General features: G+C 46.8%; 1 protein-coding gene across 1 annotated transcript in view; it reads left to right on the plus strand.

The window, feature by feature from the left end:
• Window positions 1-18,825, plus strand: part of LOC104022115 (scavenger receptor cysteine-rich domain-containing protein DMBT1) — a 78,836-nt gene that overhangs the window by 22,848 nt on the left and 37,163 nt on the right. Inside the window, 9 exon segments of the mRNA XM_087766051.1 lie at window positions 1,143-1,454; window positions 2,495-2,530; window positions 3,013-3,369; window positions 5,579-5,934; window positions 6,355-6,784; window positions 7,258-7,664; window positions 8,106-8,454; window positions 8,991-9,302; window positions 9,657-9,659. Coding sequence (XP_087622177.1) covers window positions 1,143-1,454; window positions 2,495-2,530; window positions 3,013-3,369; window positions 5,579-5,934; window positions 6,355-6,784; window positions 7,258-7,664; window positions 8,106-8,454; window positions 8,991-9,302; window positions 9,657-9,659 — 2,562 coding nt within the window.

Below are 18,825 nucleotides of genomic sequence, written 5' to 3' on the forward strand. Positions count from 1 at the left end.
GGTATTTCTTTATTTCAAGCTCTAATAACGTTTTACTGGCATATAAGAAATAAAACCACTGGCTTCCTATTGAAATGTTTATAATCCCATTGAGAGCATTGTCCATTTTGTTGAACACTTAGTGGAATTCTTCCTTGGAAGGGTGGAATTACTCTTAAAAACTACAAGATTTGGTTGTGATGGGTAGACTCTAGGTCCTTAAAATTCTCCTAAAAATTTTAGAGGAAGAAGAGAAATTCTAGTTAAATTGCATAAGCCAGGGAGAAAAATAAAGAATGGCTTTTGTTTTCTCTAAAATCCTGTAGTTTTGGGGAAGGATTCATTTGGCCTAATTCTGACATCATTTTACACGAAGTAGTGCACTGCTTATTGTCCTTCAGTAGTGCATAATATCTCGTAAATTGCAATTTATCTGCTTGGTAATTTTTATATGACAGCACTGTAGCAGCCCCATGAGCATGTTTAGGAAAAAGACATGGTCTTGACTGTCCAAGCTGCATCTTACTGTGTCCTTGAAGCCTCAGTGCTCTGCTTGAGCCACTGCTGTGCTTTCCCCCCTGCACCCAGGTCAGCAGAGGCTTTGTACATCATGTAGAAGTGCTACACATATATGCTTCTGGTAAGACACAGGTTGAGGGCAGGAAAGCTGTTCTGTACGTCCTAAATTTCAGTAGGATTCTATGCAAATTGCAAGGTCTCCTTGTTCTTTAATGAATAAAAGAAATACATAAACATGAAATGTATTCTTAAAACATGCCATTTTCTTCCTATTAACGAAGTGGTATTTTCTTAATACAGTTCTACTTACATTTCATTCAGATATTGAAATTTATTTTCTCTCCTTTGCTTTCCTATTACATTTTTCTTATTATTAAAGAATTTCCTTTCTTGTTGAAAGTGTTTGTGCTCAGCCTGCTGTCTAAATTTTCTGAAATTTTGCATAAAATATATGCAACTGATTTTGACATCTGGAGGAGAGGAAGAAGAAACGTATGTATCACCTCTGTCCTCACAGGCATTTAATATTGGGCTAGGCAAGCACCTACTAGAAACGAGGGGGCAAGAGGACAGAATAGATGATTTCTTAGGGTCACTTCCAGTTTATTTTTCTGACTGAGTGCTCAATTCCATCTCTCCCAAAGCAACCGATCTCCAGCTGGTGAATGGAAGGCACAGATGCGAAGGTCGCGTTGAGCTCTATTACGAAGGACGGTGGGGGACAGTTTGTGATGATCTCTGGGACATTTCCGATGTCCAGGTTGTGTGCAGGCAGCTGGGATGTGGCCAGGCTGTGGCAGCTGTAGGAAGTGCTTTCTTTGGGCAAGGCTCAGGGGACATCCTGCTGGATGATGTGAAGTGCAATGGAAATGAGGTCTCCTTGTCGCATTGTAATCACCATGGATGGAAGACACACAACTGTGCCCACTATGAAGATGCTGGTGCTGTCTGTTCAGGTGCTGTCACATTTTTCTTTTCTAAATACTTTTGCTATAAACTGCACTCAGTATACTTGTGTCAGCATAGGAGTATGCAGGTATTCTCCTCCTGAGATAACATTTCATTCATTCAAGACATATGGTGGAAAGTTATACCAGATATATGTCTAATCTTTCTTTCTACTTTATTATGAAGAGTTTTCTATCTATCTGTGGAAGTGCACACTCCCTTTGAAAAGGCCTGTTCTCAGGAAGCGGAGTCTGATCTTCCAACAACCCTGTCTTTTCACTCCGCTGACCCTACAGAGCCAGCATGGACTCATGTTTTTCTCACTAGGGTAGTATACAAAGTGTGATTGCTCACTCCATGCAAAGCAACTAAAAACCCCAAGGATCAGATATGCATTGCAATATGCAGAACTTTCCTTCTGTCTAATAACTCAGCAGTGACAAGGAGAGCAAGGAAACAAGTTGAAATTAGAGGCAAAGCTATGTCTGGTAGGCAATGTTCATCAGGGAGGAAGGGGGCTAGGTGAAACTCATCCTCTTATCTCCAACCTTAATGCGTTTATTATGGGCAATAATAATTTCACAGTCACAACGCAAACTGCCATAGCTGACAACTCATTTTGCATTTTTTCTGTATTTTTCAAGTTTTCCTTCAAGTTTAGGTCCATTAATATTATTTTCCTTTACAAATATCCATCCATTTTGAGTACTCTGTCACCTTGCTGTTTTCTGATTTAACTTTCCCCTTACTTTTTAAGAAAAGGTAGTTCATTTGTATGTTATTTTCTCCTGTATTAACAACAGATCGTTGTGAACTGAGACATGATTGACAACAGATTGTTCAGGTGTTTTATATATATTGCAGTTTTCCACTTTCCCTCAGAGGAAGAGCATAGAGAGCTGAATTCATGCTAGCAGAAAATGCTAGCTACATCAGTGCTTTGCACTTGGAAGAAAACAAAAAAACTTGCTCCGATACCTTTATTACCATAGGCGTGCTATGTTCAGTGTCTTTTTAAATGCCATTTATTTCTTGCTTGCCTTTGTAGCTCCAGTGCCTACGACAGACTGGCCATATTCAACAGGTAATTCATGCTGGCCTGATCCACTCCTGGCCTTGCACCGAGCACCACCCCAAGACCACTGCCCAGGCTGCTCCCAGGGATGACCAGAGCCTCTGCAGAAGGGTGTCCATGATGGTGATATGTCCAAGCCCTGCTGTGGCCAGCAACCTTATGGTTCCTGGGTCCATGGCAGGAGCCTGTAGAGGCCAACCTCCGGCCGTGCCTGGGCCATGGTGTCCTGTGGCTGGGAGCAAGTGGATGTGGATCAGTACCTTTCTCTGCTGTCACCATCTGGAAATACCACTTTCAAGAAAAATTTTCAACTAGCTGTTACCCACCTCCATTCTCTCCATTGACCCCAGTCAAGATGGAGTATGCCATCAGAGTAATTTGTCATGATTTCACTTCATTTTTGAGGAACTGGGCTTGTAGCTAACATACAGATGTACCTATTGCACAAGCACGGTCCTCATGTGTGTGCTGTTTTTCTTCTGTATTCACAGGAAAGATCTCCACAGTGCCAACAAACTCAGCACCAGAGACAACCTCCATAGCGGAGACGACCTTCATAGAGGAGACAACTGCCACAACACCAATGACCTCTCTAGCAGATATGACCACCACAGCATTAACAAACCCCACAGAGGAGATGATGACCCTGGTAGATACAACCAGCACAGTGCCAACAACACCCATAGAAGAGACAACCTCCCTGCTGGAGATGACCACCAAAGTGCCAATGACCTCCATAGCCAAGATGACCACCACAGTGCCAACAACCACCATAGCAGAGACAACCACCCTATCAGAGACAGCCACCACAGCAACAATAACTACCACAGCAGAGGGGAGCACACCAGGTAACCTGCTCCACTGTCACTCACTGATCTCCTTAGTGCCTCTGATTTCCCTTCCCAGATGTGATTGCACTGGAGGGAGTCTCCTATCCTTGGGCCACTCCACTTATGCCATTCCTAGCACCCAAGTCCACAGTGAGGATTCAAACAGAGCATGGAGAAGAGCTGGTAAACTGGGGGGGCTGAGGCTTGGGGCCAGGACCTCTGTAGCCATTGCTGGTGAAGGAAACTGTTCAGGTTGGGATTTCCTCTCATTGCAACTGGGGGAATTGTGACAGGAGATCGTTCTGCCTTCCCCCCTCCAGTTCCTGCACAGGTAGTAACATAGCTATTTCCTAGACATGCTCTGGGATTTAGGATGTGACTGGAAAAAGAGAGAGATGCTGCATCAAATATTTCGTAATGCAAGTTAGACCTCCACAGGCACGTGGCTTCTGCCCAGGGAGCAGATGGCTGTGCGAAACAGAGAAGTCACAATGGTCGTTTCAATTGAATGAAAGACCTCTGCATGATGTGAAGTGCCATAGGACAGGGGCTCCTTGAAGACAGGCTAATTTGGGGTGCATGACATGTACTGATTGTATTCAGAGCCTTTTTCATTGACACCAAATTCTTACTTGCATCCGTATGTTCAGTGCCCACCACACACTGGCTGTATTCAACAGGTAATTCGTGCCCACCAGACCCATCCTTGGCCTTGCAGCAACCGTGCAGGCTCCCTGCTGTAGGAGCCCCTCTGGGGACTGTAGAGTGCCAGGCTGGAGGGACCCTAACCCATGTGCCTCACCCCATGAGCCCGCCTGTGGCTGTCTGGTGGGAGGAAAGACTGCGAGGGCCGCGTGGAGTTGTACAACAGCAGCAGCTGAGGGACGGTGTGTGATGACTCGTGGGACCTGAGTGATGCCCAGATGGTGTGTCGGCATCTGGGCTGCGGCCAGCCCATGGCCACCCCAGGCAGTGCGCACTTTGGCCTTGGCTCTGGGCCCATCTTCCTGGACAACAAGCAGTGCCATGGTGATGAGCGCTCCCTCCAGATGTGCAAGCACAACATCTGGGGCATGCACAACTGCAGGACATGGCAGGAGGTGACACGTAGAGGACGCTAGTGTCATCTGTGAATCTGCATGGGCAGCAGAGACCATCGGCTTTCCCACAGACGACACCAGGCGGGTTTTGGTGCCCTCCCTTGGGAGCAGCTATGCTTACCTCTCTTGGTAGAGCTGGAGCGGAGCAGCGAGGTTGGGGGTTTTTGCAGCCTGGTGCTGGAAGCACGTGTCATGCAAAAGCCCTGTTTTTGCACACAGAGGGCACAGCAGGCTGTCCATGATCATAGGTATGGATGCTCGGTGCATTGGCAAAGAACAGGATTGCGGGATTGCAGCGTGAGGAAGAAGGGACAGCACTGGGAACACATCAGGCTGGTGTCTGGAGGAGGAACGGCAGGAAAGAGCCCCATGGTCTCTTCACCCATTAGGGCTCCAGCCTTTCACTTCCATGCCCATCGCCATAGCTATTGCCGTTGCTATTGCCATTGCCACGTCCATTACCACAAGCCTGCCACATTTACTGCCCTTTCATTCACTCCATCTTCTTCCTTGCAGCTGCGCATTCAACCTCTCTTGCTGAATCGCCATACACAACAAGTAATTCATGCCCACCCAGCTCATTCACAGCCTTGCAGCAAGCCCCAACCAAACATGAGAGAAGAGGCGGGGGACATGCTGGCCTGTGCCTACCTAGTGCGGGACTGCTGCTTCCCGCTGCCCATGACATATACGGGGTACATGAGTGGTCCCCCTCAGGGGATGAGCCAAACACACGGTGTATAAATGGTTTTTCTGCAAATGCCTCCATGCCCCAAGCATCGCTGCCCCCAGGCAGCGCCCACAGACACCCTAGCAGATCCCTACACATGGTGCATCTGCCCTCCAAACATCTGGAGAACTTCCTCAGCCTCTGACCTTCCCTGCTCCATTCGGGTCTGCACTGCCCCATCCCACGGTCACCACAGCCAAATCCCCAAAACAGCCGGGGAAGAGTGGACTGTGGGGACTAGGCTGGAGGGACCCTGACCTGGTGCACAGCCTAATAAAGCAGAGGGTGACAGTCCTGCTGGCCTGAAACTCGCAGAGCATTGCCAATGCCCCGGCGAGAGAAGGTGCCTGCGTGCCAGAGGGTTTTCCCATGTTTTCCCTCTCTCCTCCTTTCCAAGGTGCCTCCCTGAGCCTGGTGAACGGCAGGAACCGGTGCGAGGGGCGCGTGGAGATTTACCAGTATGGGAGCCGGGGCACTGTCTGTGATGACAGCTGGGACCTGAGTGATGCCGAGGTCGTGTGCAGGCAGCTGGGATGCGGCTTTGCTGTTTCTGCACCATCAAGTGCCTACTTTGGGCAAGGCACTGGCAACATCTACCTGGACGATGTGCACTGCACAGGGAGGGAGTCCTCCCTCTTTCAGTGCAGCCACCGTGGCTGGGGAGTCCACAACTGTGGCCACCATGAAGATGCTGGTGTTGTGTGCTCAGGTACCCTTGCTTTTCCTTCCTAAATTCCAGTCTGCTGTCCAAAAGTGGCCCTTGTTGGCCGCCACTCGGTATGTGTTGGAGATGTCTTCCAAGATTGTGGCTTTTGTTGCTCCCACCATGGAAGACCACCCAAGCTCTCCAGCGCCCACGTGACAGCGTGGCACCAACAGCCCCAGTGCCTGGAGAAGAAAACCTGGTCGTGCCCCTTCATCCACAGGGTCCTCACTGCCTTCTTTCTCTTCCTCCCCTAACAGATGCCACCGCCACCACCGAAGCCAGCTTCACGGCATCCGTTCCTCCAGGTGGGTCTGAATTTCTCATGCTGTTTTTGGGCAATGCCCTTGGCGGGAGCAGGTAGTGGCTCCCAGGATGGGGTCTGGTCTTCTCCATGGGCGAGCAGAGCCAGGGAAACGCACAGCCTGCCTCAGCAGAGGGTGACAGTCCTGCTGGCCTGAAACTCGCAGAGCATTACCAATGCCCCGGCGAGAGAAGGTACCTGCGTGCCAGAGGGTTTTCCCATGTTTTCCCTCTCTCCTCCTTTCCAAGGTGCCTCCCTGAGCCTGGTGAATGGCAGTAACCGGTGCGAGGGGCGCGTGGAGATTTACCAGTACGGGAGCCGGGGCACTGTCTGTGATGACAGCTGGGACCTGAGCGATGCCGAGGTCGTGTGCAGGCAGCTGGGATGCGGCTTTGCTGTTTCTGCACCATCAAGTGCCTACTTTGGGCAAGGCACTGGCAACATCTACCTGGACGATGTGCACTGCACAGGGAGGGAGTCCTCCCTCTTTCAGTGCAGCCACCGTGGCTGGGGCGTCCACAACTGTGGCCACCAGGAAGATGCTGGTGTTGTGTGCTCAGGTACCCTTGCTTTTCCTTCCTAAATTCCAGTCTGCTGTCCAAAAGTGGCCCTTGTTGGCCGCCACTCGGTATGTGTTGGAGATGTCTTCCAAGATTGTGGCTTTTGTTGCTCCCACCATGGAAGACCACCCAAGCTCTCCAGCGCCCACGTGACAGCGTGGCACCAACAGCCCCAGTGCCTGGAGAAGAAAACCTGGTCGTGCCCCTTCATCCACAGGGTCCTCACTGCCTTCTTTCTCTTCCTCCCCTAACAGATGCCACCGCCACCACCGAAGCCAGCTTCACGGCATCCGTTCCTCCAGGTGGGTCTGAATTTCTCATGCTGTTTTTGGGCAATGCCCTTGGCGGGAGCAGGTAGTGGCTCCCAGGATGGGGTCTGGTCTTGTCCATGGGCGAGCAGAGCCAGGGAAACGCACAGCCTGCCTCAGCAGAGGGTGACAGTCCTGCTGGCCTGAAACTCGCAGAGCATTGCCAATGCCCCGGCGAGAGAAGGTGCCTGCGTGCCAGAGGGTTTTCCCTCTCTCCTCCTTTCCAAGGTGCCTCCCTGAGCCTGGTGAACGGCAGTAACCGGTGCGAGGGGCGCGTGGAGATTTACCAGTACGGGAGCCGGGGCACTGTCTGTGATGACAGCTGGGACCTGAGCGATGCCGAGGTCGTGTGCAGGCAGCTGGGATGCGGCTTTGCTGTTTCTGCACCATCAAGTGCCTACTTTGGGCAAGGCACTGGCAACATCTACCTGGACGATGTGCACTGCACAGGGAGGGAGTCCTCCCTCTTTCAGTGCAGCCACCGTGGCTGGGGCGTCCACAACTGTGGCCACCAGGAAGATGCTGGTGTTGTGTGCTCAGGTACCCTTGCTTTTCCTTCCTAAATTCCAGTCTGCTGTCCAAAAGTGGCCCTTGTTGGCCGCCACTCGGTATGTGTTGGAGATGTCTTCCAAGATTGTGGCTTTTGTTGCTCCCACCATGGAAGACCACCCAAGCTCTCCAGCGCCCACGTGACAGCGTGGCACCAACAGCCCCAGTGCCTGGAGAAGAAAACCTGGTCGTGCCCCTTCATCCACAGGGTCCTCACTGCCTTCTTTCTCTTCCTCCCCTAACAGATGCCACCGCCACCACCGAAGCCAGCTTCACGGCATCCGTTCCTCCAGGTGGGTCTGAATTTCTCATGCTGTTTTTGGGCAATGCCCTTGGCGGGAGCAGGTAGTGGCTCCCAGGATGGGGTCTGGTCTTGTCCATGGGCGAGCAGAGCCAGGGAAACGCACAGCCTGCCTCAGCAGAGGGTGACAGTCCTGCTGGCCTGAAACTCGCAGAGCATTGCCAATGCCCTGGCGAGAGAAGGTGCCTGCGTGCCAGAGGGTTTTCCCATGTTTTCCCTCTCTCCTCCTTTCCAAGGTGCCTCCCTGAGCCTGGTGAACGGCAGGAACCGGTGCGAGGGGCGCGTGGAGATTTACCAGTATGGGAGCCGGGGCACTGTCTGTGATGACAGCTGGGACCTGAGTGATGCCGAGGTCGTGTGCAGGCAGCTGGGATGCGGCTTTGCTGTTTCTGCACCATCAAGTGCCTACTTTGGGCAAGGCACTGGCAACATCTACCTGGACGATGTGCACTGCACAGGGAGGGAGTCCTCCCTCTTTCAGTGCAGCCACCGTGGCTGGGGAGTCCACAACTGTGGCCACCATGAAGATGCTGGTGTTGTGTGCTCAGGTACCCTTGCTTTTCCTTCCTAAATTCCAGTCTGCTGTCCAAAAGTGGCCCTTGTTGGCCGCCACTCGGTATGTGTTGGAGATGTCTTCCAAGATTGTGGCTTTTGTTGCTCCCACCATGGAAGACCACCCAAGCTCTCCAGCGCCCACGTGACAGCGTGGCACCAACAGCCCCAGTGCCTGGAGAAGAAAACCTGGTCGTGCCCCTTCATCCACAGGGTCCTCACTGCCTTCTTTCTCTTCCTCCCCTAACAGATGCCACCGCCACCACCGAAGCCAGCTTCACGGCATCCGTTCCTCCAGGTGGGTCTGAATTTCTCATGCTGTTTTTGGGCAATGCCCTTGGCGGGAGCAGGTAGTGGCTCCCAGGATGGGGTCTGGTCTTCTCCATGGGCGAGCAGAGCCAGGGAAACGCACAGCCTGCCTCAGCAGAGGGTGACAGTCCTGCTGGCCTGAAACTCGCAGAGCATTGCCAATGCCCTGGCGAGAGAAGGTGCCTGCGTGCCAGAGGGTTTTCCCTCTCTCCTCCTTTCCAAGGTGCCTCCCTGAGCCTGGTGAACGGCAGGAACCGGTGCGAGGGGCGCGTGGAGATTTACCAGTACGGGAGCCGGGGCACTGTCTGTGATGACAGCTGGGACCTGAGCGATGCCGAGGTCGTGTGCAGGCAGCTGGGATGCGGCTTTGCTGTTTCTGCACCATCAAGTGCCTACTTTGGAGAAGGCACTGGCAACATCTACCTGGACGATGTGCACTGCACAGGGAGGGAGTCCTCCCTCTTTCAGTGCAGCCACCGTGGCTGGGGTGTCCACAACTGTGGCCACCAGGAAGATGCTGGTGTTGTGTGCTCAGGTACCCTTGCTTTTCCTTCCTAAATTCCAGTCTGCTGTCCAAAAGTGGCCCTTGTTGGCCGCCACTCGGTATGTGTTGGAGATGTCTTCCAAGACTGTGGCTTTTGTTGCTCCCACCATGGAAGACCACCCAAGCTCTCCAGCGCCCACGTGACAGCGTGGCACCAACAGCCCCAGTGCCTGGAGAAGAAAACCTGGTCGTGCCCCTTCATCCACAGGGTCCTCACTGCCTTCTTTCTCTTCCTCCCCTAACAGATGCCACCGCCACCACCGAAGCCAGCTTCACGGCATCCGTTCCTCCAGGTGGGTCTGAATTTCTCATGCTGTTTTTGGGCAATGCCCTTGGCGGGAGCAGGTAGTGGCTCCCAGGATGGGGTCTGGTCTTCTCCATGGGCGAGCAGAGCCAGGGAAACGCACAGCCTGCCTCAGCAGAGGGTGACAGTCCTCGAGGTCTGAAACGAGAGAAGGTGCCTGCATGCTACAAGGCTTTTTACTCCTTGTGCCATGTTTCCCCTTCCCCTTCTCACCATGGTCCCCCTCATGGTACCCTATGCCCCAAGGTGGGCCCATGTCCGTGCCCCAGCACCTTTCTCCTGAACAACATGTCTCACTTTTTGCTCTTCTTCCTCCACACCCACATCTGCTCTGGCCACGACGACACCTCCAACAGGTGATGTTCTTCTGTCACTCTTCTCACCCTTTTTATTTTTGGGCTGTCTCCCTGTTGGGTTTTTTAAGATTTTATTTTTTTTCTATGGCAATATCACTTCAAACTTGCATGATAATATTTAGACAGGCTGTGATATCGCCTTGGATTTCTGTGATGCTTCTTTTGCAGTTATGCTGGTTGTCTGTGTGCAAGCCATTTCCTTGCTGGGCTCTTCAGCTGTGTCAGGGCTTAGGATGTGTCACCTAAATCTTTAACTTTTAACCATATATATCAGTTTCAGCAGGGTGGTGTACAAGTATTGTAATGTGGAATTTTTGTCTTTTCTGCTTACTAGAGCTGTTATGGTCTTCAGCCTGCTATTTTTGTCTTAGAAAGCAGATTTTTAAATTTAGAGCTTGACCATTCACAGTACAAAATAGTACAAAAGTGAAGGTGCTTGAGAGCCTGTCCAGGCTGATCAGAGGAAGGGGCAGTGTCTGGGTACAGCTGATGGTCCCAAGCTTGGAATAACCCGAGAATCCCAAAATCCTGAGGCAGGGAGGAGTGTGCTGCACTGGGGGGGTATCCCTGCGCAGGAATATAAAATGGGGGGTTGTTGCCTTTATGTGTCACACCTTGTAGGAATTAAATTCCGAGCTTGTGCTCAGCTTCCTATAAGGAAATTTTAGGATTATCTGTGTGTTTAATATAAGACTTATATGTCATTCTTGCTGGCAGGACCATGAAAGCTTTTTGCAGCTATGCTTGTAGGAGAAATGAGATATATTTAAAACTTGGCCCAGCAGCCTGGAGTGCTTATTTCAGTCTGAGACCATAAAACTACAGAGTTTCCTAGAAGACTTGCAACTTATTTATCTTCCGAAGTCCTTAGGGGAATAAAGAGAAGCAGCAGAGTAACCGAGGGGATGCTGTCTGTTCAGGAAGGTTCTTCCATTTTGACTGTCATGACACCTCCTAGAATCAGACCTTGACTGCAGAAAGGAGACACCAGAGCAGAAAGCGTCAAGATGTTACCAGCCCACCCTGAAGAGGGTGGTCTGGCTCCATGGGTGTGACAGGGAGTCCTGAATCTGATATGAAAGTAAATCTAAAGCAAAAACAAATATTTGTTTTGATTTGGGTCATATAGAATATCACCCACAGTCAGCGGGAGACCTGCTTTTCAGCAGCTGTGGATGAGACACGTACAGCTCGAGTACAATTTTGTAGAGGTTACTGTAAGTTAATTCTCTTCCATTTCTTTCTGAAGCACCTTATTTTTGTGGTGGCTCAATCTCAAATTCTTCTGGGATGCTGCAGAGTCCGTTCTACCCTGGAAGTTATCCAAAGAACGCTGACTGTGTGTGGGAAATACAAGTAGAGAACAATTTCCGTGTTATGCTCACATTTAGAGATATTGCGTAAGTAAAACGAAGTCAAAACTTTCTTGAGAAGTTTGAAAACTTATTTGAAAGAGGCAACCTTCCCAATTTTAAAGATACTTTCAATAACATCCAACAGTTGGAAGACCAGAACAAAATCTGGGTTACTGTAGTATTTTCTGCTCACAATTTTCTGCTACAGTTACAGACAAAATGAATAAAACCTCTGCCATGAAAACTTTAGAGTGCTGAAAGATTTTATGATGTGTTAGGCAGTTAAATCAGAGTTTCTGAAATGCATTTGACAAGGTGCTGACGTTTGTTTGCCAGGATGCAAAGCGGCAGATGCCAGTATGACTACGTTGAAGTCTACGACGGGCCTCCACACTCTTCCCCGCTTCTTGGGAGGCTTTGTTCTGGTTCCTTTCCCACATACATATCCTCTTCAAACATGATGACTGTTCGCTTTCACAGTGATTCTAGATACACCTTCAGAGGGTTTCAGGCTCACTACTCTTCCATTCCAGCAGATCACAACACTAGTAAGTTCCCTGTCGGTGTTTCTCAATGAACAAGCCTGTTTATTGCTTTTGTTTGCAAAATAAATATTTGTGTATATTTAAAGAGGTTAGGGAAATGAAATTATGTGTGTGAAATATGATGAGTTGGTGTGTGAACTGCCTACCTTGTAAATTAAGAAAAAACCAACTTTTGGTTCAATTACAACCTCTAATAATTAACAAATTCCTGAAGTCACTAATATATTGTATCTTCTTCTACCAGCCCTTCTGTGCTTACCAGACTACATGCATGCAGTGGTTAGCAGAGACTATCTCCAGTCTCAAGGCTACTCGGCACAAATGGTCACTCTGAACGACAGTCGCTGTAAACCAACAGTCACATCACACGAGGTTATATTCAACATTCCCTACAACGGCTGTGGGACGATACGAGAGGTACGCTCACCGTTGTGCACGCTGAATTGCAGGACTCGCTCTGAAAAGAGTCATGAAAGGGCCACTGTGGTCCACAGTGCTAAGAAGTGAACCAACAAGGTTCGGAGTTTTTTAGTGCTTTGGCTTTCCATGCCTTAGGGAATCCCCACACTTAATAGAAATGAGCTTCTAGGGAGGAAAGCATGGGAGGAAGTTATATGAACTTTCCATGATTTAAAGTAGACGTAGTCTTGTAAGTGCCATGCAGGTTTGGGATGACTGTGTACTACACGATTGGTGTTTTGTACGGATGTTAAATGAGTTGGCTCTGCCTTGGATTTAACAAAGAGTTTTTCTTCACTGATTTCTGTTTAATTACATACTTCAGCAAGTTTATTTACAATGTGTGAGCAGAAAAGACCAACATCAAACTTCTTGGTTTAAAGAGTTTAAGATAAATCTACATTTTAAAATTGTGTATTACTCTATCAAAACTTAGAACATGGAACATGACAAAAATGCAATTCCTCATTTTAAATTACATGTTAAACAGGAGAATGATGATACAATCAACTATTCCAACATGATCAAAGTTACATCTTCTGGGTACATAATCAAGAGGAAAAAGAATATTCACTTACATATCAGTTGCAAAATGCTACAGAACACATGGATGCAAATAATGTATGTTGCTGAGGATACTGTAGACGTGAATGAAAATCAGTTTGGAAGATACGACATGAACATCACTTTTTATGATTCCTCATCATTCTTGCGGCAAGTGCATGACTCTCCATACTACATTGATTTGAACCAAAATTTGTACCTTCAAGCTTATCTTCACAGCTCTGACCCAAATCTGGTCGTGTTTGTAGACACATGTGTGGCATCACCTGATCCTCATGATTTTAACACTCTGGCCTATGATATAATCAGGAATGGGTAAGAACTTTCTCAAGTTGTTAGAAGCATAGCTGTAATACGCTTTCTGCATTTATTTAAAAGAATAGAGCCAGTCTGAATTGGTTTAGATCTCATTATCAACAGACTGTTAAAAGGGGTCTTTGATTTTTTATTTTTACAGCATGAGCCTGGAAATAAGAAATGACATTTAGACCTTACTAACATTTCATTTCACTTACTTCATCCTTGTCCTATATGCAAAATTCAAAGTAGTGGGAGTGAGGTAGATGAGATGAGATGAGATAGTGAAAACTGGCAGCAGGAATCTATCGTTAAGGTGTTAAATATTTTAGCAAAACTAGGTCAAGCATTAGACTCTTTTTTTAATGCCTCATATAGCACAGACATTAGTAAGAGGTAAGAGTCTGTTCTCCCCTCTTCATCACTTATAGTCTCCTTCTCTTGGAAAAAAAAGAGTTGCCAATGCTCTAGCTGCTTCATAGGACTTAAGTCTTTATTTTAAAAGTCTATACTATGCTATAAAAGTTGCATTTTTATCCGATTGTGTTCTTAGTACGTGGCTACAATATAATTTTCTTTTAATCTACTGTATTTTTGCAGGAAAGTACATGTGTGTATCCATGAAGACTAATTCTCTGTTTCATTTCTTTCTAGATGTGCTAAAGATTCCTCCTATGTCACATACTACTCCCCCTACAACCACTTTGCTCGGTTCAAATTTAATGCCTTTGAGTTCATTAGCCGCCATACGTTAGTCTACCTGCAGTGTGAGCTGGTGGTGTGCAGGCTCGGTGACTATTCCTCCCGCTGCTACCAGGGCTGTATTCATAGGTCCAAGAGAGATACAAGTTCTGCCAAGGAAAATGTGAATGTGGTTGTCGGACCACTTCAGCTTCGAGAAGGAGGTGCTCAGAGTAGGAATACTGGTAAAGTCAAATAAATCTCTCTCATATTTACTCTAAGACTACTTAGAGCTTCAAGAAAAGCTCTGCATTTCTGACATCTATCACTGAAATCTGCTGTTGCTAACGTCGCCATGAATATGAAAGGATTGTTTGGCTGACCCAAATGTCTACAAATCTCTTCTTTTAACACCTTGCAAACCCCCTGTTTTCACCTGCATGTATAAAAAGTATAACTGCTTTGGCTGTCCCAAAGGAGAGGTAGAGTATAACCCATTGCAGTGCTATAACTCTACTGAACTAATTAGCTCCAGTCTGATTGTGTAACATGATGGTCAGCTGGGAGCCAATTCCCAGCCTTCTTGAGAAACATTTCATTCCCTCAGTTGTCTTCTACTTATGAAGTTTGCTTAGTTAATTGTCATCCCTGCTAATATAAAGCCTGTTCAAACAGTTACATAGAACCACAGAATGTCCTGAGTTCGAAGGGACCCACAAGGATCATCAAGTCCCACTCCTGTCCCTGCATAGGACAACCTCAAAATTCACACCATATGTCTCAGTTTAAACCAATGAATCTGTAAGAAGTTAGCTTATTTCTGACGCTGGTGTGGGAACCACCCCTTTTAACGCAGCAGCAATTTGTGCCCTGATCTTTAATATATTGAGACCAAACCCTCTTTGCCTTTACTCGCAGGGCTGGACTCTTCTGTGCCTCCTCCCCAGGCAGCTGCTGCTGATGATAATCCCCTCACACCCGTCGTTGCTGCTGTCGTTATTCTGGCAGTTGTTGTTTTTGTTCTTGCCGGTTTTCTTGTGAGACCTGCACTGAAGAAACCGCTTTCGCACAGGATAATGTGAGATCAAAGGTCAGCATCATCCACTAAATGACTACAGGGCAAACACCACATATTATGAGCTGCCAAAATGCTTCACTGATGACAGTCACATATGTGCCGTTTGCAAGAAGCTGTGATATCTTTATCCACAATGAATCCTAGCCTGTTACAATGCTTTAGAATAACTTTGTAATCCTAACACCTCCTAAATGATTAAGAAATAATTTCAACATTCATGTCACGAGTTGTTTGGTATAATCATTATATTATTTTTCTCCTCTTTAATTCTCTTCTCACATCCTTCTAAGACCATCTATCTAATGCCTCGAAACTTTGTGAGCTGGAGAGAAAATATGAGTGAGGCATCAATAAATATTTCAAGGTTTATTAAAAGGGAGGAAGATTTAATCTGGGGAGAAGTAATAGTCATGTCTGGAAAGGAAATGTAAAAATTTATCTTACCATGGCATCTGGAATTGCGACTATACAATATTCTAGTTATTTTGAGTATTGTTTTTAATGCTAAGTTTCTCATTGAAACAATAATGGATCTGTGCTTATTTATAAAATGCAGCGATTTCCAAGCTAAAGTAATCTGTTATGTGAGGAGTGTAATTTAAAGTCAAAGGAAAGAATGTTTACAAACCAATAATTCTATTTTGTCTTTCAAATTAATGTCTCTGTGATTAAAATACAAATGAATGCTTTACTGTGTTGAAGAGTGTGGTCTGTTGGATTAAAAATTCACCAAGTGATGGACTGAGCCCCTGATTCTGAAATACTACATAGGGAATGTCTAAATATCTTAATGTAGGCTTCAAAAGGAATGAGCTAATTCTTTTTCTTTCTGCACATGCAAATTTATAGAAGATATCTGGGCCTGGGAAGCCAGATTGCTGACTCTTGATTTATTCTTTGGCTTCCATTACTTTCTCCTGGGTGTCCCACACAAAAGCAAAATGACCCATGTTGTTCCGGGACATAAGCACCTGTCTATCCGCATTTCCCCCATCCCTGTGTTCCCTCCAATGCAGATGGCTGGTTGAGTCCCTGAGCAACCTCTCCCATCCAAGGAGGCCCCACATCTGCTGCTGTTCCCACAGCATCACCAAAGGTGAGGACCTCAGGAAAGGTGACAAGAGCTTCCCCGATGTGCCAGTGAGGAATAAGTGTCTTTATTACCACCAGTGTGTTTCCCTGTGTTATTGGAGAGAAAGGTTTCCCTCCAGTCTTTGACTTTCTGCCCATCGGTTGTATTTTGCAACACTTCTACATCCTGCTGTGAAGAGGTGTGAGGTACCTCTGTTTTGTATGAGTGTTGGGCACACCTCTGTGTGTGTGGCCACAGCAAGATATTTTAATGGAGTTAAACTGTAAAGCGTGGGTAAAAAAAAATAATAATCTAGCAGCAAAGGTAAAACAATGTCCAAATCTCACAGGGAAGGCCTTGAGAGACTCCTTGGTTCCTCACTGATGATAGATGTATTTGCAAAGATAAGGAGCAATAGAGCACAGAAATCATCATGCCCTGAGAGGTCTAGAAAAAGTTCCCTAACCATTTTAGTGCAACTACTGTTGCTCTTTTCTCTCCTGTCATTTCTGTTATCTCCCCATGACACACGCCTCCTGCTTCCAAGATCCCTACTATAGCCCTGGTCTCCTTCTCACTCCACATTGTGGCACTTGTCCCCATGAACGCCGCAGCCTGTTTCTCACACTGCCGTTAGGTCCCTGCTGCTGCCTCCAGCCTCCATGCCAGCCACCCCCGTGCCACCTCCTCCTTGTCCATGGGCACCACTGCTCACCCAGGGCATCCAAAAGCACATCAGCTGGAGCTTCCTCTGCACCCTCAGCACCACCACCTCAGCCCAACATCTTCGCAACAGATGTTTCCCTAACTTGCCTAGGCAATCTCTTCTCATGCTTAATGAGACTCACTATTGAAATTAGCATCACCGTTTAAAAGGCTTTTCACAACGCCTGCCCTCAATTTTCACTGTTGCCATTCAAGCCCGTTAGTTCTTGCCCTGTCCCTCCTGGCCATGGGGAGTCGTCTTCTCCCCTTTTTCTTTAGGTGCATTTTACCTAGTTGAAGATTGATGTTTTTCCCATTAAGTTTTCACTTCTCTAGATTAAATAAATCCAAATTCAATAGATACTGAGCTGTTAAAGGTTTGGGGTTTTTTGCAATATTTAAGGCTGAGCCACACAATATGATCTAAAGGCTTGTCAAATCAATTGGAAGCCTTCTCACTGATGTACATCCTAAACCAGGCAAAACTGTAACTCTCATCCAAGAGATTGAATCTCAGTCAGGAGACATTTCACTTCTCACCAAAATGTCATTTACATGTTGAAAGACATTTCATGTCTCCTTTTGAGAAGGAAGAGTTTTGTTCAGTATTTAATACTTCTGGGTGCTGATCACAATAAAATTATTTAGTTACTTTTTTCTTCATGGTTGTATGCTTTGTGGTTGTGAGGAGTTTGGCTTGTCAGGACTTACCCAGCCTTTCAGACTGTGTTGTGCACATTCATAAATCAGGTTGAAATATGCTGGAAATGCAAACAGCCAAATCCCACATAAACATTTACCAATGGTGCGTAAAAACATGAAAAGCAAGGTCTGGGATTTTTGCCTTTCAAGTCCTAGTTGAAAATACAGAGAATGAAAGTCAAAATGTAAACTAAAATTGTTTACTTGGCCTTTTGTTTTGTTGTCCTGTTTATTCATTTTGTGTGGGATCAGTGTTACGCCAACCCCATAGCGAAGGCTGGTGCCTGCAAACACAAGAATGTCAAGAACCAGCAGCGCGTGGAGGCCACTGCCTTTGCTCTTTTAAAATGAGCTTTCCGGAGGCTGCAGATATAGGCTTGTGGTTGTCACCTCCTCCACCCTCAGAGAAAACACACCAACTATCACTTTGTATGTTTTTGGTTTGAATAACTGTTTGACTTTGGTATTAAATTATTTAATTTCTTCCTAGTGTGTCTGTCACTACTCAACTATGTAGGAAGTACTTGTTCACTCAGTAGTATGTACTCAACCAACGATTTCAGCACCAACTAAACCTGTTGTTTGCAACATCATGCTAAAATCCCTTGCCAGTGTCACCCTATGTAGTGTGAGCTGTGTTGGGAGAGGACAGTGACTGAATTACACCACGTATATCCAGATCGCGTAGGTGCAAGTGTTCGTAACTGCATAACCCTGAACAACTCCCCTGCAGTGGCACTTGAGAAGGTTCTTTCATGGAAAGAGAATGGTTCCATAGCAATTTGGTTTCAAATACGTACACTTTTTTTGGTAAAAAAAAATTGTACAGACTCTATGGGTTCCTGCCATCATGCTCTTTCCAGTGTTATCATGCAACCTATTTGGCCAGCATTGGGGTTAAAGCAAGCTCAGAAACAAAGTTCTTGTTTGCTTGTTTGTATACTGAATTTTCTGTGCTTTGGTGTCCTGTTTATCTTTCTATTCTAATTTCAGAGGACGAAGCAGATAATTCAACTCCGTAGTCCTCCTTCCCAGGAACATACTATAAAAATATTTATAACTGGGTATAAATAAATATTGTTTTGTTTCTGGATCCCATAGCTCGCAAGTAGATTCGTTTTCCAATTGTTAATAACAAATCCCCATATTTTGTAGATTGAGACTGAAAAAATAGCTACTTTGGGTTTTCAGGGTATGGGTAAGAAACACAATTTTTCTGGTTCTTATTACTTTCTCCCCATGCCTTGCCATAGAAGCCCACAGATATTCATTGACATCAAGCCGAATTAAGCAGCTAAGCATAACCGTCTGCTCATAGTTCTGACTTAGGTGTCCTTTAATGCCTGAGACTGAACACTTGCACCAAATTCCAATTAAATAACTAAATGAATATATT

This window comes from Nipponia nippon, unplaced genomic scaffold (genome assembly GCF_047370975.1).
Source record: "Nipponia nippon isolate SJK-2023a ecotype South Korea unplaced genomic scaffold, ASM4737097v1 scaffold_3, whole genome shotgun sequence".
Taxonomy (NCBI): Eukaryota; Metazoa; Chordata; class Aves; order Pelecaniformes; family Threskiornithidae; genus Nipponia; species Nipponia nippon.